At 51.8% G+C, this 25333-nt stretch overlaps 8 protein-coding genes across 8 annotated transcripts; 3 read left to right on the top strand and 5 right to left on the bottom strand.

The window, feature by feature from the left end:
• Window positions 1-266: 266 nt before the first annotated feature.
• Window positions 267-1768, bottom strand: JCM6883_004077 (uncharacterized protein; the record flags this gene model as incomplete). Its single annotated transcript, XM_076632956.1, has 6 exons — window positions 267-861; window positions 935-1056; window positions 1127-1138; window positions 1229-1267; window positions 1394-1666; window positions 1730-1768. 6 exons carry the CDS (start codon window positions 1766-1768, stop codon window positions 267-269), a joined length of 1080 nt encoding a protein of 359 aa, XP_076487037.1.
• A 445-nt stretch (window positions 1769-2213) lies between these two features.
• JCM6883_004076 (Mpv17/PMP22 family protein) lies at window positions 2214-3439 on the bottom strand (the record flags this gene model as incomplete). Its single annotated transcript, XM_076632955.1, has 7 exons — window positions 2214-2338; window positions 2416-2482; window positions 2556-2641; window positions 2729-2872; window positions 2939-3072; window positions 3168-3231; window positions 3385-3439. 7 exons carry the CDS (start codon window positions 3437-3439, stop codon window positions 2214-2216), a joined length of 675 nt encoding a protein of 224 aa, XP_076487036.1.
• Window positions 3440-3870: 431 nt separating this feature from the next.
• VPS13 (membrane morphogenesis protein VPS13) lies at window positions 3871-15741 on the top strand (the record flags this gene model as incomplete). Its single annotated transcript, XM_076632954.1, has 32 exons — window positions 3871-3921; window positions 4040-4450; window positions 4516-5187; window positions 5253-6476; window positions 6546-6743; window positions 6828-7127; window positions 7205-7558; window positions 7638-8558; window positions 8626-9543; window positions 9607-9972; window positions 10045-10323; window positions 10389-10733; window positions 10798-11083; window positions 11146-11214; window positions 11284-11434; window positions 11496-11695; window positions 11758-12128; window positions 12192-12299; window positions 12369-12562; window positions 12630-12825; window positions 12893-13081; window positions 13148-13628; window positions 13700-13832; window positions 13892-14035; window positions 14105-14314; window positions 14381-14574; window positions 14638-14786; window positions 14854-14927; window positions 14992-15047; window positions 15112-15200; window positions 15269-15533; window positions 15599-15741. 32 exons carry the CDS (start codon window positions 3871-3873, stop codon window positions 15739-15741), a joined length of 9741 nt encoding a protein of 3246 aa, XP_076487035.1.
• Window positions 15742-15940: 199 nt separating this feature from the next.
• JCM6883_004074 (E3 ubiquitin-protein ligase MARCH) lies at window positions 15941-17439 on the top strand (the record flags this gene model as incomplete). Its single annotated transcript, XM_076632953.1, has 4 exons — window positions 15941-16480; window positions 16573-16711; window positions 16781-17253; window positions 17323-17439. 4 exons carry the CDS (start codon window positions 15941-15943, stop codon window positions 17437-17439), a joined length of 1269 nt encoding a protein of 422 aa, XP_076487034.1.
• Window positions 17440-17733: 294 nt separating this feature from the next.
• On the top strand, window positions 17734-18283 carry JCM6883_004073 (complex I NDUFA5 subunit family protein; the record flags this gene model as incomplete). The annotated part of the gene is made up of 2 exons (XM_076632952.1): window positions 17734-18113; window positions 18187-18283. The coding sequence occupies 2 exons, from the start codon at window positions 17734-17736 to the stop codon at window positions 18281-18283; spliced, it is 477 nt and encodes a 158-aa protein (XP_076487033.1).
• A 153-nt stretch (window positions 18284-18436) lies between these two features.
• Window positions 18437-20524, bottom strand: JCM6883_004072 (uncharacterized protein; the record flags this gene model as incomplete). The annotated part of the gene is made up of 6 exons (XM_076632951.1): window positions 18437-18662; window positions 18727-19204; window positions 19265-19863; window positions 19924-19990; window positions 20079-20100; window positions 20171-20524. The coding sequence occupies 6 exons, from the start codon at window positions 20522-20524 to the stop codon at window positions 18437-18439; spliced, it is 1746 nt and encodes a 581-aa protein (XP_076487032.1).
• A 275-nt stretch (window positions 20525-20799) lies between these two features.
• On the bottom strand, window positions 20800-22666 carry JCM6883_004071 (ACP S-malonyltransferase; the record flags this gene model as incomplete). The annotated part of the gene is made up of 3 exons (XM_076632950.1): window positions 20800-21238; window positions 21303-21838; window positions 21938-22666. The coding sequence occupies 3 exons, from the start codon at window positions 22664-22666 to the stop codon at window positions 20800-20802; spliced, it is 1704 nt and encodes a 567-aa protein (XP_076487031.1).
• Window positions 22667-23230: 564 nt separating this feature from the next.
• On the bottom strand, window positions 23231-25284 carry JCM6883_004070 (uncharacterized protein; the record flags this gene model as incomplete). Its single annotated transcript, XM_076632949.1, has 8 exons — window positions 23231-23415; window positions 23496-24180; window positions 24251-24343; window positions 24408-24579; window positions 24649-24680; window positions 24750-24901; window positions 24977-25152; window positions 25223-25284. 8 exons carry the CDS (start codon window positions 25282-25284, stop codon window positions 23231-23233), a joined length of 1557 nt encoding a protein of 518 aa, XP_076487030.1.
• Between the last annotated feature and the right edge of the window lie 49 nt (window positions 25285-25333).

Genomic DNA, 25333 nt, shown 5'->3' with positions numbered 1-25333 from the left:
GAAGAAACAACTGAGAAAAGAGCACTACGAAACGGGTACTGAGGACGAAAGACAGAAAGAGACGAGAAAAGACGAGAAGGATTCTTGCGAGGGTGGACGGAAGAACGAAGAACGAGAGGGGAAGGAACGCAGAGGGAGGCTGATATGAAATGCGTAGGAGAATTGTAACGAGTAAGTTGGGACGCTGGAATCGATGTAAGGCAGGGAATATATTCAGATCCGAGAAATGAAGATGGCGCTGGTAGACGATTCGAGAGGAAGGGCGACTAGGACGAAGTCGGATTCTCAGAGGGGAAGAATCCCACGAGCGGCGCCTTGGTGTGTGGTTGAGGAGAGGACATCGACATGAGAGTGGCGGCCAACTCTTCTCCGCTACTCGGGATCGAACCGAAACCACTGTCGCTCGATCTGAGTTGAGGTCGAGTCGAATGAAGTGAGCTCGAAAGGGAGGTAGCCGAATCGGAATCGACGGGAGAAACGTGTCGAGGAATCGCGTTGGGACGAACGTTGAGTCCGAGTGATGAACTGGCCGGAGTCGGATCGACATGGGGAAGAGGGATGTGATGAGGAGAAGGAGAATCTCCGGATCCGAGGTCGAGGTCGAACATTCCGTCTTCGAGAGGTTCGTCCTCTTCCATCGTAAGACTCAATCCTTCAGCTGCAGGCGAGCTACCTTCGTCTTCGTCATCCGAATCGTCGTCGTCCATCGAAATTTCTGAGCGCGACGAGAAGAAGTCTCCGGCATCCGATAAGAGAGAAGAAGGAGTGAATCGAGGCGAAGACGCTGCGAGGGCGTGAATGTTGATTCCGAGATCTCGAGAGCCGAGAAGACCAGAAGCCGGAGGAGAAACGGCAGCGGGCCTGGTGAAAACCGAGAACGGAGTCAGCTCGTTCAGTGAAAATTCCGACCTGCTTGGGAAGCTTTGTTACTTACCAGTAAGACTTCTCGTCGGGTAGGGAGGTTCCAACCGAGGCGGCAGCAAGGATAGCGGCACCTTCAAGGAGTTGAACTTGTTGATGTTTCGAGAGGAGGAGTTTCGAGGCCTCTTTCCAGTGCTAGAAGAACGATGTAACCGAGTCAGAATATTTGACTCCTTCCCGAGTGACGGCGCGTCTGTTGACTTACAGTGGTGTGCTCCTGTGTAGATATGGCGCGAAATAACGCAAAAGTGATGCAAGTCAGTCAGACTGAAGCTCTAACCGAACTTAAAGATCGAGAGGGACTCACCCAACGATGTTTCGTCAAACAAGTAGAGTGACGGTAAACCTAGGTGGGAAGAGGAGGGATTCAGAAATTTATCAGCACCGCCTTCAGAGAAGGAAGAGAAAAAGTTTTTGAGAGCGGGGGAGGGGGACGATAGATCTCCAAAGAGAGATAGAGGGGGCGACTCACCTTTGAGCATTTCTCGCATTCGAACAGCATCTTGTCTTTGCTATGCCTAGCAGATCCTTTCACCTCACCGTCGTCGTCATCGTCGGGACCCCATTCACTGATTGATTTCCCCCGCGACATGTTGACCGGAACTGAGGCGGGACGGAGTGATTGAGTCGAGCTAGACAATCGACGAGACTTGCTCATGGTAGTAGGTCGTTTCGATTTGCCGACAGAGGACGAGAGCGAGGCAGTAGGAGAGTAATCGTACGTTGGAGTCCTCTCGGCTCCCATCTGACGACACCGGAACAACCGGTTAGCGTCCCCTGACGTGCCAAATACACTGATAGAATTTACCTGTATCGCGGAACTTCGTCGGGTGCCATAGGACGACATCTTGAGCGGAAACAAAAAGTTGAGACGAACAATGGAGAGAGTGGGGAGAGAACTGAAAAGAGAGGGAAGCTTGATTTAGTCGAGGTGTACTGATGTTGTCTACGGTCGCGTATCGAGACAGTTGCAGTGAGGCTGGTGGAGAAGCGGTCCGGAAGAGTGAGAGAAAGAGAGAGAGAGGAATAATTTACGGTTTGATAAGCCGAGAACGTTCGGTTCGGTATCGATTGAATCTCACGATTCACGTGTTCCTCTCCTCGTCTGAACTTTCTCTCGCAGTTTCTCACAAAGAGCGATCCTCCTTTTGAGCTCTTTCTGCTCGCTTCCTCAGAGTTCTCTGGAGGCAGGCGCTTATGGGTTGCTCAGCGACTCTGTGATATAGAGCATACACCGTACTTCCTTACAATGAACACGAAAACAGATAAGCTAGAGAGACAAAACGCAAGGATCACTTTTCCGACTTCTCAGCGTCCTTTGCAGCTTGAGCCTTTGCACGGGCAATGAGGGCCTTCTTCTTCGCCTGTACGTTGATGAAGCATCCGACGGAAGCTCCGACGGAGGCGAAGAAGGGAACTAAGAGCCAGACAGGGAAAGCGCGGAAGTCAGATGAAAAGCACAGAATAGCGAGAGTATGAGGCGATTCGACGTACCCCAGAGTTCAGGAGCGAGGAACTTTTGAGCAGTTGCCATCGAGAGGGTCGATACGACCCAAGTGAGCTGAGGAAAATGTGGAAAGAGACGGGTCAGAGGAATCGTAGACAACGCGAGAAAAGAGTTTCGGAAGACGCACCCTCATCACCGGCCAGAACGACATTTTCCAAGCTTTAAGGATCGCTTCAGGGCTGGTAGCTCCGTTGATAAGCGCCATGGCGGCAACTAAGCACGAGCACGAGAGCCAGAGCGAGAGCGAAAGATTGTCAGGTTCTCTTGTCCACGCATCTCGACAAGTGGAGAAGTACCCACTGTAGATCGATTGTTGAATGGGAGAGATGAAGATGTTTGAGGAGATGATCATCGCGAGTTTCGAACGAGCAGAAGTCTTCCCTGCGAACACGCGTTGCAAAATGGCCAACATGGCATGACCCAACGGCGCAGACACGAAGAAGCCTATTACGTGTCGCATCAGGTGTCAGTGTACAAAAGGTCGTTGAGGGGAGTACAGGTCGAGCTTACCATAAGCAGCGAGCTTCAAAGCTTTGTGGTTTCGCTTGAGGAAATCGATGGGAGGGATACCGGTGCGTTCTTTCGGGGAGAGAGGGGCAGGTGGCGATCCAGCTGCATGTCCAGCGATGATTTCAGACAATAAGCTAAGAGTTCACGCGAGGATGGAAACCTCGAAAGAATCAGTTTTGCTTTTTCCGCTTGCGGAGAAAGTGAAGAGAACTCGATTTGCTCGACTCACGAGAGAGTTCCCGAGGTGATGGACTTGGTAAGAACCGGTCGAGTCGCCAGATGCTGCAGGTAAGCTAGTGGAGAGGTGGGAGAGCGTTGTGGGGAAGGGAGTCGCAAGGAAGTCAGTAAAGCTCTCCAGTCAACTCCACCTGCCCTGTCCACGTTGACTCCGACGATAGAAACGTGCCGCTTCAAATTGTCCTCGAAGCGGATAGAATGCGACTCACAAGCAAGCAGAGGGTTGATCTGTTTAGAGGGAGTCACAACGGTTACGGCAGCCATGTTGGAGTTTATCAGTTTAGCTGGGTCAGAACGTGGACGTCGTCGTCGATAGCTTGATGCAATACGAGGTGGAATTGAAGAGTGTCGCGGGAGGGGAGAGGGAGAGAGGTTGAGCCGAACATTTGCCGGCCGTTACCGGTTATTTCTGAGATATTCGAGCAGCCTTCTCGCTCAGCTGGTAACCTGTAAAAGTACACTATGTATCCACAGCGGATTCGTAGAAATTCTAGGCTTTGACACCACGAATATCGCGAAAATTGAGAGGTGTTGCTCGATCTTTCACTTCTCTTCACTCGACCTCGCCCAATCTATCGCCAGACCGAAAGATACAGCAGACCACGCGGCGAAAACGTACAGAACACCCGGAACGCGCTACTGGATTCGACAAATCTTCATCTCGAGTTTGAGATTGACGTAAGAGAAACGGAAGGATGCTGGAGTCGGTCGCTGCTGGGTTGTTGAACAAGTACCTAGGTACCTATGTGAGTTTTGCGTCGCCCTCTCAAGCTGTAACCCGTCGAGCTGATTGCCTCAAACTCTTCTTTCTCCCCACCTCGCTCGATCATCTCTGTTCTCTCGCCCTCTGTCCCGTTCTGCAAGGTCGACAACCTGAACACGAGTCAACTCAACTTGGGAGTATGGTCGGGAGATATCAAGTTACGGAATCTCCGGTTGAAGAAGGACGCTCTCGATAAATTGAACCTCCCAATCGATGTCATGGAAGGCTACTTGGGAGAACTCACGATCAAGATTGCCTGGCACGCTCTCTCCTCACAACCTGTACGAGTTCGAATCGACGACGTATACCTCCTCGCCGCACCCCGAGATTCCGCCAACTCGACTCCCGAAGAGGACGCAGCAAGATCTCAAGCGGCAAAGATGGAGAAGCTAGAGAACGCTGAACTCCTCTCGACTCAATCCTCGCCAACGATGAGCGCAGAAGAGGAGAAGAAGAATCAGAGCTTTATCGAGAGTTTGACGAGTAAAGTTACGAGCAATTTGCAACTCGAGGTAAGCGGATCTCACGCTCCTTGAATAGTTCTCGGTCGATTAACACTCCCTCGATATGCCTACAGATCAAGAACCTACACATTCGATACGAAGACAAGATCTCAGTTCCGGGTCATCCTTTCTCTGTCGGAGTCACCCTTTCGAATTTCTCGATGATCTCTACCGACTCTGAATGGCAACCCGCCTTCATCACCGACTCGACTGGCGCCATCCACAAACTTGCGTCCCTCGACTCCCTCGCCGTCTACTTCGACACCGATTCTCCCTCTCTCGCCGGTTATCCGATCGACGAAGCGATCACAAAATTCACCGAACTCATCTCTCGCAAGACGCATACTCCGAAACATCAATTCATCCTCAAACCAGTCTCAGGAACCGGTCGTTTCATCGTGAACAAACGAGCAGATTCTCAAGTCGCAAAACTCGATACGGAACTCCTGTTCAACGAGCTTGGATTCGTACTCGACGCCGATCAGTACCGAGACGCTCTCAGCATGGTCGACCTCTTCCACTTCTACACTCGTCAAAGAGAGTATCGAATCTATCAACCGCCTCAAGCCGAGATCGACAGGAATCGAAATCGAGCCCTGTGGAAGTTTGCGATCACGGCGATCAAGACCGAGATTCACGACAAGCACAAGAAATGGAGCTGGGCGTACTTCGCGGAGAGAAGGGACGATCGTAAGGCTTATGTCGATGTATTCAAATCGAAAATGAGAGGACCTCTTTCTCCTGAGGTAAGCTTTGTTCTCGAATTCTCGTTCGACTGAAGCTCGTACTGACTCTGTTCTGTTCTGTATAGGACGCCGAGCGTCTCGCCGCTTTGGAACGGAAACTCGGGTACAAGGATCTTCGTTTCTATCGATCGATCGCTCGTTCCGAACTACGCAAGGAGCGCGCAGAACACCCCGTCGAAGCGAAAGCGAAGACGACCACGGCAAAAGCTTCGAGCTGGGTAGGATCTTGGGTTGGTTGGGCGACAGGAGCTCATCCTACGGAATCTCACGAGGCGGACGAGAACTCGACCGCCCTCAACGACGAACAACGAAAAGAACTCTACAAAGCGATCGATTGGGACGAGAAAGACGCCGTCACGAGCGCGATCGACTACCCGAAAGACACCCTCATGTACCGAGCGAAAGTCAAACTCGAAACCGGTTCCTTCACCCTTCGTACCGATCCTCACGGCAATTCGAAAGATCTCATCGCTCTCAACTTTGACGACTTCCGCTTCGATCTCGGTAAACGGGTGGAAACGGTCGAGGCGACACTTGGATTGGGAGGATTGAGAGTGTTTGATGGAACTTGCGACGGATCTCTCCACCCTCAAATCGTTCGGGTCAAGGAGTTGACGGAGGCTGAAATCGCAAAGGAGAAGGGGTTGGGAGGAAAGAAGAAGCAGCTTAGACCGCCGCCGGAGGAGAGGGAAGCGGACGAGGACGTTGGGCAGTACGAGGACGGAGACGCCGAGGATAGTGAGGAGGAGTCAGGAGCGAAGCAAGATATGATCGCTGGATGGTCAGCCGACAGTCAACCTTTCTTCTCGCTCAAATTCGAACACCAACCTCTCGACAAACGAGCCGACAACGCCCTCGCCGTTCGACTTCGACACACGGAAATCGTTTACCACCGAGGTTACGTCGAATCGATCGTTGCGTTCTTCAAACCCCCCGAAAGTCAACTCGAATCAGTCGGAGCTTTGATGGACGTCGCGAGTGAAACGCTCGAAGGGATCAGGAAGGAAACTCGCGCTGGACTCGAATTCGCCCTCGCTCAACACAAAACCGTCGACGTTCATCTCGATCTCAACGCCCCGATCATCATCATACCGGAAGATGTCACTCTCGAAAACTGTCAACATGTCGTCCTCGATGCGGGTCACATCTCGGTCGAAAGCGATCTCGCCGATCAATCCGCTCTCGATACGGTCAAAGCGAAAGAACGTCAAGAGTATGCCGAAGAGGACTATCAACGGCTGGAGAGTCTCATGTATGATAAATTTTACGTCAAGCTCGAAGATGCTCAAGTGCGTTACTCCCCCTCCTCTCTCTCTCTCTCTCTTCGCAAAGTCTCACTTTCGATCACGGTTTGATAGCTTCTGATGGGACCGAGTCTACAAGTCTGTCTCGACGCTCTCGAGGGAAATCACCATGGCCACGCGAATGGAGCTGGCGAACTTCACATTCTCGAACGTACTTCACTCAAGTTCCTCGCTCAAAACTGTATCCTCAATGAAGCACCGAATCTCACTCGCTTCAAGATCTCTGGCTCCTTGCCTTCTCTCCAACTCAACGTGCGTTCACCTTTTTGTCGATGCGCCAACTCGCGAATTCGGCGCCTTATCCGTCAGCTGATCGATGTCTTCACGGCCTTCTAGTTCTCGGATCGCAAATACAAGAGTATGATGCGTATGATCGACGTCGCTATCCCCAAGTTCAACGGCGATGCTGAGAAGAATGTCACGACTCGTCCGTCTCTCGCTCCCGCGGCTCGACATACTTCTTTCGCTCAATCGAAGTCGAAAGGACTTCAATCGGACGAAGACGACGAGGACCTGCACATCTCGGAGGACACAGCCTCGGAAGGATCAGATGACGAGAAGGGAGAAGATGACGAGGAGGAAGAGAAGGGAGACGGGAAAGACGAGTTTTTCGATACACCTGATATCGCTGACGGCGTAAGTTTAGACCTTTCATGCGTGTCACGATTTCGTTCGCTCACATCTCCGAGCACTTTCACCTTCCCTTCGTCTAGAAACAAAACATTCATCAGAAGACTTTCGAATTCACTTTCTCGGTCGATCGCGTTCAAGCTTCAATCTTCCGCTCGAACATTGATCCAGTCAAGCCGGATCTCCTCCTCGCCAATACGGTTCTCGAAGGGTTCAAGCTCGAATTCGGTCTTCGTCCCTATGACATGAGTGTCGACGTCCTTCTTCGTTCGCTTTACATCGAAGACAAGATCGGAGAACAAGATTCAGAATTTCGACACCTCGTCACGAGTGAGAAACTCGACGGCAGTCACTCTCAAGATCTCGTTCGAGTCCGCTATCAAGGCGTTCAGAAAGATTCTCCCGAGTTCATGACTGTTCATGAAGGATTCGACAAAGTGAGTCTCGAAACTGCATGACTTCTCGGTTCTTTCGCTCGAGAATGCAGAGTTGACCCTCTCCTGTGTGACCTAACAGAGTGTCGATGTCGAAATGTCTACTCTCAACCTCGTCGTAACTCGGAACAGCATTCTCGTCCTGTTCGACTGGGTCATGACAACCTTCACCGATCCGGAAGATACCTCTGCTCCCTCGACTCCAGAAGCCAGTCTTGATAACGAGGATCCCTCGCTCGAGGAACTCAGCACGGACAAGCTTCGCGTCAAAGTCAAACTCACGAGTATCAACCTGATCCTGAACGAAGACGGCTTACGGCTCGCTACTCTCTCCCTCTCCGCTGCCGATGTTTCGGTCCTCCTTCGAAGTCCCACGATTCGCGTCAGTGCTCGCCTCGGTAACCTCACGCTCGAAGACAACTTCAGCACGACCACGCCTCAAGAGATGCTTTCGATTCAAGGAGACGAGCTCGCCGATTTCCGCTACGAAACGTACGACCCTCTCGACAAGTCAACTTACCCTGGCTACGAGTCGAGTGTCTACCTTCGAGCTGGATCACTTCGCTTCTCGTTCCGCACCGAACCGGTTCATCGAATCCTCGTCTTTTTCACCAAATTCGGGCGAATGAAAGCAGTCTACGACGCCGCGACTCAAGCTGCCGCTCAACGCGCAAACGAGATGCAGACCTTGATTCCGAAGATGCACTACGACATCCTCGTTCGAACTCCTATCGTCGTCTTCCCGAACGAAGAGGGCTCGCCAAAAGACGTCGTCACGGCTCGACTCGGAGAAATCAGTCTCTCGAACGAGTTTGAGGTCTCGAAGGAGCAAGTCCTGACAAAGATCAACTTTGGCCTCCACGAGATCGGACTCGAGTCGACATTCCAACACAACGGCGACTCTCACACTCTCGAGATGCTTCAAGATGTTCGAATCGACGTTAATGTTAAGTTGTTCCAGAACGTGGATCAATCGAAGGAACTCGATACTCCCGGTACTCTCGTATGTCGTGCTCTTTCCTTGCTCTGAGCCTTGTCCGCGCGGAGACTGACTTTCTGTTGCTGTGCAGATTCACGCAAAGATGTCGGATGTCAAGATGAATCTCACTCAACAGCAATACGGCATGCTGATTCGACTCTCGCGAACGATTCCTCAAGCCTTTTCGCTCGTCGAGGAAGAAGTTCAAGACGACGCCGACGGATCGAGCCCAGCGAACCTGGTCGAAACCTCGCATGAGAACGATCAAACTGCCGTCGAGAAGACTGGAACGACGATTGACCTCTTACCTGAGCTACCGAGTGAGGGGAAAGATGCCGAAGGTCACCCTGTCGCGCTCAAATCGACTGTCGAACTTTCTTTCGAATCCGGAACGATCTACCTCGAACTCTTCACGCTCGACGCCATCAATCAGAACACTCTTGAAGACGCGAGTCTCGCTCGGTTCTCGCTCAACGAGACTGCCGTCAAGTACAAGCTCCTCTCGGACGACTCGATGGAAGCCGAAGTTGCGATCCGCTCATTAACCGTTCACGACACTCGCCCGTCTCGCCTCACTCAATTCCGCGAGATCATCCCCGCTTCGAAACGAGTCGACAATCAGTTCATGATCCAATACTCGCAATCAGGTGGACTCGACAAATCTTCCATGGCCAACGTCGCGATCGATTCTCCCAAAATCATCTTTTCCCTCGATCCCGTCTTCGCCCTCCTCGATTTCTTCACGAGTGCCTTCCCTCCCGCCCCTCAAGACGAGGATCAAGTCGACGAGAGTCTCAAGGAGGCCGATGAACAGATCGTTGATCCCAACCCTCGTGTCGAATCTACCTTCGCCCTTCGACTCAACGTCACGTCTCCAACTATCATCCTCCTCGCTAACCCGGAGCAGGCTGATTCGGAGGCAGTCGTGCTCTCTATTAACCAGATCGAGATGTCTCAGCAGGGAACGACCGCTCTCAGCGTGAAAAAGATGGGAATGTTCCTCAGAAGGGTCAGTACAAAGTTCCGCTCATCGCTTCTCTCTCGCTCGCGCTAAACTCCCGCTACGTTCCAGATGGACAAACCGAAAGATACGATCCGCGTACTCGACGACCTCGATCTCACCGTCTCGATGGACAGTCGAGCCGACGCCGGACGTCAAGTCACGAGTATCGAAGCTGCTATCGAACCCGTCATTCTCCGTGTCTCCTTCCGAGATATCCTCCTCATTAACTCGATCGTCAACCGAGCCATCGAACTGTCGAACCGCTCTAACCCGCCTGAACCGACTTCTCCTCGTCCACCTCTCGAAACTTCTCCATCGGGAGTCAAGACACGAGGTAGGAGCAAGAGCGAGGTCACTCGGGGTACGAGAACTCTAACTTCAGGCCGAGTCACGGATGCTACGTTGAGGGCTCAAGTGATCGTCACGAAAGAAACAGTGAGTTCTTTCCGTCCGACTCGGTCAGCTTGTATTCTCGAGACTGACTGGCCTCGATCCTGGTTCCGTCAGCTTCGAGCAACTATCGACGGCTTCCAACTCATTCTCATTGGCGACATGCACGATCTGCCGCTTCTCGACATCAAGGCCGGTAAATTCGTTGCGAAAGCGAAAGATTGGTCGACCGATGTGCGTTCTCTCATCTGTTTCTCTTTCGGATCGATCTCTGATGATGCATCACTTCCTGTACAGCTTGATGCGAGCGTCATGATCAAGCCTCACGTCAACTACTTCAACCTCAAGGTTTCTCACTGGGAACCTCTCGTCGATCCGTGGGAATTTGTCGTCAACGTGAGTCCTTCCTCCTCGCCGCTTCTTCTTTTCTCGACTGACTCATCTTCTCACTTCTCTCACAGGTATCGAGGTCCGTTTCGACCGGTCGATTGAACATCGGAATCTCGTCAAAGAAGCGTCTCGAGCTCAACTTGACCGCTTCTTTCATCGAGATCGCTTTGACGACATCGACACTCCTAGATCGAGATGGCGGACAACTCTTCCGAAAGCCACGAGGCTCGAACGCGCCCTTCCTCCTCAAGAACCGAACCGGATATTCACTCGGTTTCGCGAAAACCCCTGCGAAGTCGCATCAGTACGGAAGAGATTCTGTCGCGAACCGAGACGACGGAGGATCGAAGATGGTAGTCGTAGCCGACGGGAAGGACCTACCGTGGCGATTCGATGACTGGAGAACAATGCGAGAGGTTTGTCGCGATCTCCTCTCCTTTCGCTCTTTCTTCACTGACGAACTCTCCCGTCGACGTGCAGAATGTCAACGCTACGAGTCACAACCAATTAGACCTCTCGATTGAAGATTCAGGATGGGAGAAGCTCAAACAGATCCACGTCGATCGAGAAGGAGAACACGTTCACACTCTCCGACCGAAAGTCAGCTCCGTCTATCATCGTCTCCTCTGCGAGGTTAAACTCGTCGACAATGTCAAGGTCGTCACATTCCGCTCTACTTTCCTCGTCGAGAATCGATCGCTCGTCAACGCAGAGATGGTCATCGTCGATGGAAATGGAAAGAAATCCTCGAAGGTGTACAATATCCGTAAGTCCGCCTCGCATCTTTGTTCGCTCGATTCGAAAGCTGAATGCCGGTATGCTACATAGCTCCCGGAGAGGACTGCGCCGTTCCAATTCTCTCGGCTTACAACGACAGAATCAAGATTCGACCCGATGGTCCGTTCATTTTCGCTTTCGAGGTCTGATCATCGTTCGATACTGACTCTTCATGGTGATACTTTGCAGGCGGATTTGGCTACGCTTGGCCTACCGAAAACTTACACTGGCAAGACCTCGTCAAACGACCGTCTCGAGCAATCCTCTGCAAGAATGCTCAGGGAGAATCTTTCCGGTTCCAAGCTTATGCTGTTCACGACAAGGGAGATCCTCTTCTACGGTACGCGTCTTCTTGCGTTTCGATAAGAGACACTGGCTGATCCCTCCTCCTACCGTCGCAGAACTTATCCTCGAATCTCCCTTCGACTACACGCACCTCTCGAGGTCCAGAATCTCTTGCCCCACGACATCGAATACCGCTGCTTCGATCGAGAAGTTAAGCACAACTGGAAAGCTTTCTTACGAGCCGGTGGAACGAGTCCCGTTCACGTTGCCGAGTTGTCTCATCTTCTCTTGATGTGCGTCCAAGTACAAGATACTGGTGAGTCACTCTCTCCCTGGCGAGGTTTGGAGTACTCGAGCACTGAGACTCGATCTGTGCAGCTCTCGAACGAAGTGGATTCTCGATCATCAACAGTGACAACCCGGAAGATCTCCCCGTCGAGAACGAATTAGTCCTCGCCGACAAGAACGATCTCAAACTCAACCTCCGCCTTCACTACCAGAAACACGAGAATGCGGGAGGAGCGTTCAAGGTTCAGATCTATTCCCCGTATATCCTGATCAACAAGAAGGGACTCGACTTTGGGCTCAAGACGAAACCATTCTTCGGTCAAGCGAAACACGTCGCAGGACAAGAGATGGCTTCCTCCAAGTCGGTGCGACCCGAGAACGACCTCTTCATGTTCTCCTTCCCGAGCGACGATCGCAAGAATCGAGTTCTCCTTCGTGTCGGAGAGTCAAGTTGGTCGAAGGTGAGTTATCTGTCGCGTTTCTCTCGGTACGCTTCCTCACTTTGCGATTGTTCTCCTCCGTAGCCTCTCAGTTTCGAAACCGTTGGTCACGAATCGGAAGTTGTTCTTCCCTCGGCGAACGGCAAAGAGGAAATCAGATTGGGTCTCAAAGTGACAGAGGGTCTCGGAGATGTAAGTTCCCTTCCCCGATTTTTTCAAGCCTGCGGACCGTACTGACTCGTAGGATATCGTTTGTTGCAGTACAAACTCACGAAAGTGATCACTCTCTGTCCTCGTTTCATCGTGAAGAACAACTTCGGTGAAAGTCTTCGCCTCCGCGAACTCGGATCTACGAAGGACGTCGTTGTTCCCTCTGAAGATCGTCACGATGTTGGATTCGTTCGAGCCGAGCAAGCTCCTCAGCTTGTTCTCTCCTTCGCCGGTTCTCAAAACTGGTGAGTCTCTCTCGCCGTTTCACTCGTGTCCGAAGGCCCCGCTGAATCTCGTCACTTCGCTCCGCAGGTCGGCGCCTTTCAAGCTTCAAGATATCGGACAGAACTACGTGCGAGTGCCTGATGGAAACGGAGGAGAACGTCTCGCTCGAGTCGACGCAGTTCTCGAAGGTCCTTGCATCTTTATCCGAATCGACCCCGAGACAGGCTCTTGGCCTTTCCTCCTACGAAACGACAGTGACTACCCAATCGACTTCTATCAATGTGTAAGTTTCGACTCTTGAATTGTTGAACGATCTTGTCGTGCTCACCTTTCTGCGTGATCGCTCGTAGGAGCCCGAGGGTCAACCGGTCGGCGGAAGAAAATCTCCTACGAAACGTTACCACCTCGCATCTCACGACGAGCTACCTTACGCTTGGGATTACCCTGCCGACTCTCGCAACCTTCGAATCGTCGTCGGTCACGGTGAACGAATGATCAACCCACTCGAAATCGGAGCACTTGTTCCTTTCCGGTTCTCTGTGAGGCCCCACTTCCGTCTGCCTCTTCACGACACTGACTGACGTTCTGTCGAGATGAATCTGCAGTTCCAAGGTCACACTCGTACTCTCTCCATCGACGTTCGGGCCGAAAGTACAGCTCAAGTCGTCGCCTTCAGCAACTACACCGAAGAGGCGAGTGTCTTCAAGCTCCAACGTCGCAACACAGATGCGACTTCACGACCGGGTTCAGTTATGAGTAATCGAGATGTCGTTTTCGAAGAAGTCGACGTCGACAACGTTACCACCTTTTCGTTCAGTCTCAACCTCGAGGGAATCGGAATGTCGGTCGTCAACAAGAGCATGCAAGAACTCGTTTACGCTTCGTTCCGTGGTTTGACGGCAAAGTATTCAGACTCGACGACGAACGTCGCTTACGAACTCGGAATCAAATGGATTCAAATCGACAATCAGTTGTTCGGAGGAATCTTCCCAATCCTCCTGTATCCCTCCGTCATTCCCAAGGATGGCAAAGAGCTGGAGGTTCATCCTTCACTACAAGCTTCCGCTATCATTCTCAAGGATCGAGGTGAGTTTCTTTTCCGCTCCTACCTTAAACAATCACGGTGACTGATCCAGCTTTCTCTGCTCGATTTCTAGCGCACGGTGTAACGTACTTCAAGTACGCCTCGATCTTGCTTCAAGAGATGACGATCGAAGTCGACGAAGATTTCTTATTCGCTTTCCTCGATTTCGCCAAATTCTCCGGTGCCTCTGGAACGGAACCTCCGAAGTAAGTCTTGTCCTCGCTCGCTCGTCACTTGTCGAAACTGACTATGTCGTCGCGCGTAGTGTTCTTACCGAGGACCCAAAAGGAATTCCCGAACCGACTGCGACGTCGAAAGGAGGCGATCTCTACTTCGAAGTTCTCCATCTTCAACCGATGCAACTCGACCTCTCGTTCATGCGGACAGACCGCGTCAACGCCGATCAAAAGTGAGCTTTCTAGTTGACTCCATCTCTGAGACTCGTCGGAAAACTGACACTTTTCTTCGCTTTCTGCAGGGTCAACTCTCGAAACCCTCTCTTCTTCCTCGTCAACATTCTCGCTATGGCTATCGGAAATGTCAATGATGCGCCGGTTCGATTCAACGCTCTCCTGATTGAGAACGCTCGTCTATCGCTACCGGTTCTTCAGTCTCGCCTGACGAAACACTACAGCACCGCGTTCACGGGACAACTTTACCGCGTTCTCGGTAGCGCAGACGTCATCGGGTGAGTCGCTTCTTTGACCCTGCTCTGCTCTCTCGAACCGATACTGAGTGGAATCCGTTCCGACAGAAATCCCGTTGGACTCTTCACGAACGTCTCGAGTGGAGTGGCCGATTTCTTCATTCAGCCTTACGACAGTATCATGCTCAACGGCAACGAGGGAGTCGGTATCGGTATCGCACGAGGAGCAGGTAGTCTCGCCAAGAAGACCGTTTTCGGATTGAGTGATTCATTGGCGAAAGTCTCTGGAAGTATCGGAAAAGGTAAGCCCGCTGTCTTTCTCCTTCACTGTCTCGTCCACCTCTGATCGGAGTCTCTCCTATTAGGTCTTTCCGCCGCTACTCTCGATCAACAGTACCAGAACCAGCGACGTATGCGACAATACCGTAACAAACCGAAGCACGCGCTTTATGGTGTCACGGCTGGAGCTGCGTCGCTCGTCACGAGTGTTGCGAGTGGATTCGAGGGTTTGGCTGTGAGTCTCTGGCATCTGCTTCAGATGAACCGACTCAATGCTGACGCAGGAGCGGAACTTCATCTAGACGAAACCGCTCGAAGGAGCTGAATCTGGGGGAGCCGCAGGATTCCTCACCGGTGTAGGGAAGGGACTGGTCGGGTGAGCGACAACCTTTTGTTTCATCGTGGGGCTCTGCTAACCCTTGTTCGTACCGCCTACTCAGAGCCGTCACGAAACCCGTCGTCGGAATCTTTGACTTTGCGAACAATGTTACAGAAGGTGTGTTTCGCTCATCGCTGCTCTGATTCGGACTGTTCACTTATCGCGCTTCTGCTGAGTTCAGGTATTCGCAACACGACGACCGTCTTCGATCAAACTGGAATCGACCGAGTTCGACTACCTCGTTTCACGGCAAGCGATGGTGTCCTCCGAGTAAGTTCTGCTTGCGTCTCTGTCTTCTCGAGAGTGAGATTGACTCATCTTCCCCTCGGTTTGTACAGCCCTACTCTGAACGAGAAGCTCTAGGACAAAATTGGCTCAAAAATACGGAGAACGGCAGATATTTCAACGAAATCTACGTCGCTCATCTCGACATCTCTCCTCCTCCCGCTTCCGGATCCGGTCACTCGAGACGATCGGACGAGACGGTCGTCTGTATTCTCACGACGACTCGAATGCTCCTCGTTCGAATCGCCAAGCTCAAACTCCAGTGGGACGTACCGTTCGCCGACTTGAGTAGCGTTTCTCTCGAGCCTTCCGGAATCTGTGAGTCGACTCTTCCTCGCGAGAAGCACCTCTCTCGTAACTGACCACTCACTTATGACGCACAGCATTGAGCCTCAAGGAACGGGACGGTGGTAGGAGCGGTGGAGATGGACCTTTCCTCGCAATTGGAGATCAAACAGCTCGTCTCTGGTTCTTCCAACACATCGAAAGGATCGTTCAAGCTCACAATGCCCGACGATACGGTTGAGCTTTGCGTTCTTCCGAAAAATAGATACCTCGATTTTTCTTTTTGCCTTTCTTCCTTTACCTTTTTTTACCTGTACTCGTGGATCTCTACTCTGTCAATAGTCTGTGATCTTGTTAGACCCTGGAATCGTTACCCGTTCTTTGAACAAATTTCGCCCCACTCGAGGAGTTCGGAAGTTGCTCTTTCACCTTCCATTACCATGTCTCTCGATCGTCTGGAGGAGGTCGAACCTATCTCTACCCTTCGACAGCGACATCCAACCACTGTCGAGCCTACAAGAACCGACTCAGACACTGCTCCCAAACTCATCCCTCAGATTTCTCCCGACAATGATCTCATAACGCCGACGTGGCAGCCCCAGGAGGTCACAGCCCAAGCAGAACAGCATGAGGAGGCGATCGTCGGTCAGCTGACGAGTGAGGACAAGGAAGTCGAAGAGGGAGACGAAATGACGCCGATGCCGAGCACGAAAGAACCGCGGGAGAGGAGGGAGAGCATCGTCACTGAGGATGGAGAAGAGGATAGATTTGTCGAAGAGTTGCTCAGACCTCAATCCCGAGCGGAATCGTCGTCAAAGGAGGAGAATGATTCAACTCGTGCCGACTCCGCCTCCTCCGAGCGCAACTCGACAACCGATCAAGCGGAGGAGCGGACCGAAGAGAAGATGTGCAGGATCTGTTTCGATTCGGAGGACGAGAGTTTGGGTCGCTTATTCTCTCCATGTCGTTGTCGAGGCAGTGTTCGTTCGATTTTCATTTCCTCCTTCGCGGACCCGAGCACGCTTCAATGTGGCTTCAGGAGAGCTGACGCCTTCGACGATCTACTGAACAGTCTCGCTATGTCCACACTGAATGCTTGGCCGCCTGGAGAAAAGCTACTCAAAATTCCTCAAGTTTCTATCGCTGCCCGAGCTGCCTGTACGAATATCGATTCCGTCGTGCATTCGTCGGGAACCTCATCAATTCCAGATGTGAGCCAAACCTGTCCCCGCTTGAAAGCTCGTCGAGTCGCTCGATTGACGGACGATCATTGCTTGTAGTCTCGGTTTTATCCCTTACGATCCTCTCCTTCCTGCTCCTCTCTTGGATCGCCGGCTTCCTCGCCAACTCGTTACTCTCAGCCGTCGAGGCGCGGTCAAGCGCATGGCAAGGTACCCCTTTCGACGATTTCTTTGTGGCGGATCACATCCTACTCGGAGAAGGAGTCCGCGAATCCCTTTCGTTCTTCACCAGTCAGCTCGAAGACTCCCGATGGTCGACCGCTCGCAAGATCGCCCACCAAGCTCGAATTCAGGATCAAGCCAGATCAAACCTCGATGCGGGAATCGTAGCGAGAATCACTCTCCATTTCACCAAGGGAATCGCCACTCTCGGCCTCCTCAGCGTCTTCTACACTTACATCGCAACAACATTCGTCTCTCCACTTGGAAGAACACTGTTTCGGGCAATACGGCCCGCCGGAGGTAGAAGGAGAGCCGGGGACAATTCGGCTTCGATGGGTCGACTGATTATCGTGAGTTCCTCTTGTCTCTCCCTGTGACTCGGACTCTGACGCCACCCGTCTCGCCACGATTTGTTACAGGTTATCGTTATCGTCGTGGGGATCGCAAGAGCTGTTCAACAGGTCTATCGAGGCGTGAGATGGCTTTCGCGACGGGTTTTGACAAGGCTAGAGGATCTCGTGCTGGAAGTGAATTGACGATCTATCTGTCTTCATTATGGTCATCTTGTACCCACGCTGTTTCACTTTGGAACCTCTTTCACGAGTCTTTGAGCAGCGGGTCGAGGGAAAAAGCGAGCTCATATTCGTGCGAAGGAGACTCGAAATTTTTATTTCTTCGGCGGAAAGCTCGGCTGGTTCTATGGTGCTGTAACAGTATTAGCTGCATTTGTACAGGCTTTCGTAAAGTATCAGTCGATTGTTGACGCCCGACTTCGAACCGATCTAAGACTTTGCCCTCCTCACTCTACCACTCACATCACTATTCTAACCATGATCCGCGCTACTCGAAGACTGTTACAAGCCGTTCCTACCACTGCCCACCCGGCCAACTCTCCCTCTTCCCTCCGAACCAAAATCTCGACTGGAATCGCGGGTTACCCCGTCCACCCTGAACCTCTCCGCGCCCTTTCCCAAACGTACCAAGGTACTCTCACCCTCTTGCAACAAATCCCGGCGAGCGCAGTGTACCGTCAATCGACAGAATCTATCACGAAGGAGCGATTGGAGGCGATCAAATCCATCGGAGGTCAAGGGACTGAGCAGGAGATCGAGGCTGTAGAGGCAAGGATCGGAGCTGGTGTGATCGAGGAGGTACTCGAACAGGCTCAAGGAGAGTTGCAACTCGCTGGAAAGATGATCGAATGGAAAGCGTGAGTCTCTCTTCCCTCTCACTCTCGTGTGAGCTGTGAGTACGCAAGACTGACACCTGTATACTCATGATAGCTGGGAGGACCTCGAGACGCCCGCCGTACCGGGACAATGGGACCAGTTCAAGCAAACACCATCGACTACAACTCCCGATGATTTACCTCAGAACTAGGCGCGAAGGAAAGAGTGAGAGTATGTTACGAAGAGTATACAGTGTCTCTCTCTCGAAGGATTTGGCAGTATTAGAATCCGTTTACTTTTCTCTGTATCAACGTTCCTTTCTTTCCCTCTCTTATTCTAATTCCATTTCGGAGAGAAGCTCTAATCACTGGGACAGCTCTACTTCAGTGGCAATAGCGACGTGATCAGATGGTTCGATTCCTTTCCGAGGGAGTCCAGCTCCCATCGCCGACTCGTCGTGCATTTTGAGGAGTGAAGTGAATCGAATCGAGGGGTGAGAAGTCGAGGGTAGCGCCGGTAAGAGGAAGATGAAGTCGAGCGTGCACCTCCACAAGGGTGTGAAATTGGTGTAGATGGGCTCGAAATCACCTCTGCGTCATCACGAATGATGATCAGTGAACAGGTCAAATCGTGCGAATAATGCTCAACGCTTACCTCGCTACTCGTTCTTCCCAAGTTACTGATCCAACCCTCTCCTTGACCTCTTCTTCCGTCAGTTTAGGTTTCGGATCGTTCCCATTTTGTACCTCTGGTCTCCTCGCACAATACCAGTTCTCCTCTTGACCTTTGACCAATCCATAATTCTCTCCGTATGCGCTCCTGATGCCCGATCCACCTTCCTTGTACCCGTAAAGCTTCTTGATCTTGTCTATATCTGCTAGACCATCCTCGGGTCTCGCAGGTCTCGCATTCTTGATGACTTTATCGGGATCTTCCTCGGCTTGATTCACCGCTTCTTCGCCCTCTTTGGCTTCCGGCTCGTCGGGCGTTGGCGGCTCGAACGAAGGGTCGTAGAACTTGTCGACCGAGTAATGCACGCATGCCGAATGGTTGAATTCGTCGACTTGTTGCTTGTCGATTCGAGAACCGAGGAGTAATCGATAAGTGAGTTCGCAAGGTTGGGTGTTGAAGTCTAAAGTGGTCCGACAGTCAGTCATCAAGCGGATTGGAACGGGAGAGATGCATGACTCACCTCCGGCGAGAAAGACAGGCCAATCTTTCCATGCTCCGTTCGGGCTTTCTTCCCTAAACTTGTTCGCTTCCCTCAGTAGAATCCCCGTTTGCCTCACTCGTTCGTAGACGTGCTTGGGATGCCAGAAAAGATGCGTTGTCCCGACGATGATTCCCGAGTTCGGTCGATCCTTGAAGGCAAGCGCAACGAAGAGTGCGACATTCCTCGTCGTACGTGAAAGACCTGCCGCTCGACGAGATGCGCGAGACGAAGGAGTCGCCGCATCTGGCGGTCGTTCTTCTTCCGTTGATTCGGACGCCGGAGGTTTCGCATCTTTCGCTTGATCGACATGTTCGTCTTCGGCTCGAGAAGAAGCAGATTCCGAAGTCATCGCGGGTAATGGCTCAAGATCGTCTTCGATAGGTTGCTCGTCGAGTCTGAGCCCACGTTCTCCGACTTTGTCGAAGACCGTGTTCTTGTGCGCGATCAAAAGACCGTGAGGCTTGTTGCGATATCCGATAAACGAAGTATAGGAGTGCGTAAGGGTGAGGTGAGGAAGGTGATCCGAGAGTCGGTCGCACTCCTGAAGACAGGCTACATCCGGTGCGTAGTACAGGACCCTATGTGAGGGAAAGAATAAGCGAAAGCTCGCTGAGATAAGTGAAACTCGGGAAACTCACTCGGCCATTAGAGGCGGTATTCGATCTTTTCCCTTCAAACAGTCACTCCCGGGGAACAGTTCTCGACCTGTCGATCGTCGAGCGTCCAAGGAGACGTCAGTTCAGGCTGAGAAGCGCTTCATCGCAAGAAGAAAAAGCGAAATTTTGTTTCTTACGAACGAGGGCCTGCGCTAGCATCTGCGTTGATAGAACCTCGATCAGTAAACAGCTCTCGTCTATATGACTCCTCTTTGCGAAAGTCACTCACATTCCAGCTCATGATTGACACTTTCTTCGACCCATCTTGCTTGTTCTCTCCATCCTTCGTAGGTACTTGAGCCCATTCCCTTGCCCTGAACCCCTTTGGTTGTATCTTCCCGTTCGAGAGAACCTCTGAACCAATCGCTTCGGGTAAGAGGGCCGGGTCGACTCCCGTCTCCAATGCGATTCGCTTCCTCTCCTCTTTCCGACGTAGTTGTTCCGCCTTCTTGTCAGCCCGATGACGACGTTTCTGTTCTGCTTCGCTCAGGTCTTTGTTCGCGTCATTCGAGGTGTCGTTGGGTGCGTTTTCGGTCGAAGGAGATGAGGATTTGTTCGATGACGGATGAGTGGATGTAGCCATGAGACGAAATTGAGTACGAGTCAAGGTGGAGAGGCGGCGAGTAAGAGCCAGGGTCGACTGATAGTGAGCGTAAAGCAGAGCCGAGCGCGAAATGACTTTCAGAGTTCAAAAACTGCAAAGTCATGTCGAGTCGATTGGCGCTTATCTTCACATGTTCGACTCGATCGAACGGCAAACAGATCCGGCACACTCGGCACACAAAGTTCGAGAGCGAGGGAACGCCGGAAGGATCAAGTTTACGAATCCAAAAGTGTCTGTCTGCCAATCGAGCTCGATTACTGTCGAGCGTTCTCTTTCACCTCATCATTCCAAATCCTGACCAATCTCTCCATATCTTTCTCCGTCGCGACACTCACGACCTCCGTCTCCAATTCCTCCTCCTTACTGTTCTGACCCGTGGCCTCCCTCCTCGCCTCTTTCAATAACTTGTGATCCCTCCTCGCCAAATTCGCCAATGCCTGTCCAGGACCCAGGAAAACTAATCTCCTAATCCCATGTAACGTCGGTAAAGTATTGATACAAGTTGACCATCTAACTGGGAGAGAGATTTGATCGACTAGGTTCGAGACGAGAGTTGAGGGGGAAGTGAGGAGGGAAGCGTCGAATCCTGAAACGAGAGGAACGGAGGGAGTGGAGAGTTTGATCGCGCCGCAAGTGAGGGCGTGATGCATTCCCCCGGCGGCGGGTTTCATGAATGAACAATGGAAAGGCGCGCTGTTATCACGCGAATCGATCAGACTTTGACATTCTAGGAAAGAGAGAGAAAGAATGGACTTACGAGACTGGTAAATCTGCTGCTCTACTCGCAATCTCTTCCTCTTTCAACCATTCACTAGCTCTCAAAATCCCGTCCCTACTCCCAGCAAGTACTACCTGACTACTCGAATTAAAACTCGCAACTTCGACCGTTCCCTCCTGATTCCCACCATCTCGTGAGGAAGAGGATCTCTTCGCTCGAACTTTTCTCACGATCTCGGTCACTTCAGCATGCGTACGACCTGGGTTCAAAACGAGGGCCGACATTTGTCCCCTCCGATCGTTTGGGGCGTCGAGTTCGGGTGAGAGACCGATCGAACGTAACGAGAGGGCGTAATGAGTCAAGAGTCCGTGTAGACGAGTGAGTCGAACTCCATCGGAGAACGAGATCGCTCCCGATGCGACGGCGGCAGAGTATTCGCCTGAACTGTGACCGAGGACGAGGGAGGAGGAATCGACGACCGAGGAGGAAGAGAGTTGGGATTGAAGGGTTCGGAGAAAGGCGATTGAAGTGATGAGGATTGCGGGTTGCGCGTTTGAAGATCGTGTGAGTTCGTCCTAAACAACCGTCACCGTCATCAGAACGAGAGTAAGCTTCAAACACAGACACGAGGGGATAATAAGATAGAGAGGAACAAAAAAAGTGACTTGACTTACTTGAGGACCATCAAACACGATTTGTTGCATTTTCGCTTCCTTCCTCCTCTCCCTTTCACTCTGATCCAACATCTTGCCCAATTCCCCTACTTCCCCCTCCAACTGATCCAACCTCAAACCTTTTCTCCACTCCTCGAACCCGCTCAATGCATCCTCGGCTTCACTCCAAACTTCTTTCCCTTTCCCTTTCTCCTTCAAGAATAACCCCATTCCGACGTATTGAGACCCTGAACCAGGGAACAATAGAGCGTGTTTAGGACGAGAAGCAGAGGAGGAGGATTGTTGAGCTGCTGAACGATGGGATTCGAGTGGAATTGGAGGGGAAGCTTCACCACCTGACCATAAAGCATCATTCGCAATTCGGTTTCGTCGGGATCTTTGAGCTTTCCCATTCCCGTTCCCGTTTGAAGTGATGAAGTTGTGAGAGACGTCATGGTTGAGACGAGAAGTCGGATTTCGATATCTAGCTAAATAACTTGGATCTGACCACGTTGGGTTCTCTCCAGACGTTGAGGTTGAAGGAGTCGGACTAGGAGTATAGAGGGTACTGGGAGGAGGAGGTGGTGGTGGTGGTTGAGAACTAGTCGAAGAAGGGAGGCTGGAAGGAGGAGAAGAATTTGAAGAAGATGATGATGAAGTCGAAGGGAAATGGGATGCGCATCGACGAGAACCGGTTGACGAGGAGGAAGAGACGAGGGTTGGGCGACAGGATAGAACGGGTCGCATCATGGTCGGATAGAGAGAGGGTAGCGGTTGAAAGAACAGGGAATTTGTCCGAGAGCAGTCGGTAATTGATCCGGCTTCGGGTTTGCGGTGTTTGATCGTTCTGAGTGATGCTAGTACTGCTCGAGGGTCGATGTCAGTGTTCTACTCAATTGCCGGGCGAGGGTAGGGAGAGGAAGAGAGAGAGAGAGCCTCGGTCGCGAGTGGGGAGATGATCGATATCAGCTGCTCCACTCACCTTTGAGAGCTTGGTGAGACCTTGAGAGCGTTACTAGATACGTCGGCAAGTGTTCAGGAGTTTTTGCCGGTAATGAAGTAAGGGAGGAAGAGGTAAAGAGTAGACCGGAAAAGCTCGTTCCGAAGCGGAGGAAATCGGACGTCGCCTTCTGTGCCGCGGTGAGTCCTTGGGTGAATCGGAAAAAACAGTAGGATAGCTGAGTTGTCAAGGCGCTCAATAGTACAGTGAAGATATAGACAGAGCTGTGAGTTAAGTACACAAAACGGATAAAACTGATCGTCCCCTCGTTCGAAAAAAAGCTCAAAACGACTTTGCAAGATCTTGTGCAAGATCTATCCCCTCGACCTGTTACCAGCCACAGACCTACTTCGACGTGCTACTGGCGGTGGTGAGTCGTCCTCCTCCGAGCTGAAGAACGAGTCTTCGCTTGACTCTTTCTCGTCGAGAAGAGCTCTTCGACCCGAAGACGAAGCGTGACGACGATGACGACGACGACCTTTGGCGAGCGCGTATGACTCTGTTCCGTCGTCGTCGCAAGTCATAAGTCTTCACTACGCTGTGCAGACCGAAACGAAAGACGAAAAAAGGAGAACGTACGAGCGGGATTCCCTGCATTCGCAATATTCGTTGTCGAACTCGGTCCACCTCTCGTCGCTGTTTGAGCTTCTCCAGCTCCATTCCCATTCCGATTCTTCCCTCTCCTCAAACAAAAACATACTCCAACAACAGCCAGAATGATCGTTACTCCAACCCCTCCAACGACCGCCGCGAAAACCGGAGTTTTCAATCCCAAGATCTCACCATCTGAGGATGCGGTCGAAGTCGAAGAGGCTCCTTCTTCGTCCGATATGGCTGTCGATAGGAACCCAGTAGAGCGAGTGCTCGGGCTGGCAGAAGTACCTGAAGAGGCGGTAGGATCACTTCCTCCTCCTTCTGATGAGTGGATCGAGTTCTCGGAAGCTGACTCAGAAGCGATGACGCTCGCGGGTGAAGAGAGAGCCGGGATCTCGGTTGGTTTCGGTTGAACCGTACCGGTGGGTTGTCCATCGGGTTGTTTCGTTTGAGTAGCTGGTTCACTCCTGCGAGAGTTGAGCAGCGAGTCAGTCTCTCTCGCAGCTCGAAGTCGAAAAGTGTGAAGTCTTTTTGAGGCGCACGATGAAGTATCGGTATTGTTTGAGGAACCTTTCCCACCACCATCTTCACCAGGACAGAACGTCAGGGTGTAACCAGGTTCGTTCTCGCTCGGGCAGAGCATATCGACCGTCGTTGTCGTACGATCTTGCTGCCAACAGGGTTCGACAGCGTGTCAGTTCGTCCGTCTGATACATAGTAGGCCACAGAGAGGAACTAACGAAGTAAGCATAAGAGTTCTTGCAAGTCTTGAAGTACTCATAAGCGAAGATCTTGTCAGGAGTGCAAGTTTCAGGATTCGCGAATTCTCCCATCTACATATTCGAAACTTTCACGTCAGCCCGTCAATCGAGATCATTCAGGAGAGGGAGTACTTACGCAGCATTGAACGTTCGGATCCTCGATCCCGGCAAAACAAGCGCTCGAACACCCAAGAGTAACGCCATACGAATCTTTGAGTTTCATCTCCTCCTTTGGACAACCTTCGAGGTCGGGAATACATTCGATCGTCGTACAAGTCTTTCCTTCGGGTTTGACTCGGATTGGAACACTGGGAGCTCAAAAAACGATCAACTCGAATTTTCTTTCCCGGTTCGCTGATCAAGAATCTCGAACTCACCTCCAACCACCACCGTTTTGGAGATCGTACGCCTGTGATTCCGACGCTGAATCCAGTTCGAAGTCACACTACTGGGAAGATTTCGGCGTCGAAAGACTCACATCGTATTGACCATTCGTGCTCGATCTCAATCTCAATTCGAGTGCCGTCGATTCCCCTAGCACCGACTCTCCACACTCTAGTCCTCCTGGACAGCCTCCCGCGACGCAAACGAGTACTCCCTCCGAGTTTGTCATACATCCTCTTCTACCCCCTATCAGAAAAGACCCGACAAAACTTCTCAGTCACTCTGATTCGTCTCGACCTGACGAACAGGAAGTGGACTCACAAATCCGTCCCTGCCATTTCGAAGGTACCGTAATTTCTTCTTTCTTTCCCGGGCCCGGTGGACTCTCCCACCCCGTTACACCAGTAAACGATTCTTCGTTACCTGGGAATGCGGAGACAGCTGGAAAGACGGTGTAACTGCAATGATTCTCAATGGTGATCGTGCGTTGAGCGAAACTGGGTGAGAGAGAGAGGATGGGGTGTCAGTGCGGTGCAGTGAGGAGGGTGGAGAGAGAAAAGAGCGTACCTGCGATGAAGGAGGAAAGCGAACGGAAGGAGGAGGACGGTGTGACGCATCTTGTCGGACATCAGAGAGTGAAGGACAAGAGAGAGAGAGCAAGGGCAAAAAGTCGGTTCG

The sequence above is a fragment of the Sporobolomyces salmoneus genome, assembly GCF_050403485.1.
Source record: "Sporobolomyces salmoneus JCM6883 DNA, S_salmoneus_JCM6883_v1_ctg32, whole genome shotgun sequence".
In the NCBI taxonomy this organism is placed as follows: Eukaryota; Fungi; Basidiomycota; class Microbotryomycetes; order Sporidiobolales; family Sporidiobolaceae; genus Sporobolomyces; species Sporobolomyces salmoneus.
This window is presented reverse-complemented; position numbering and strand designations above follow the sequence as displayed.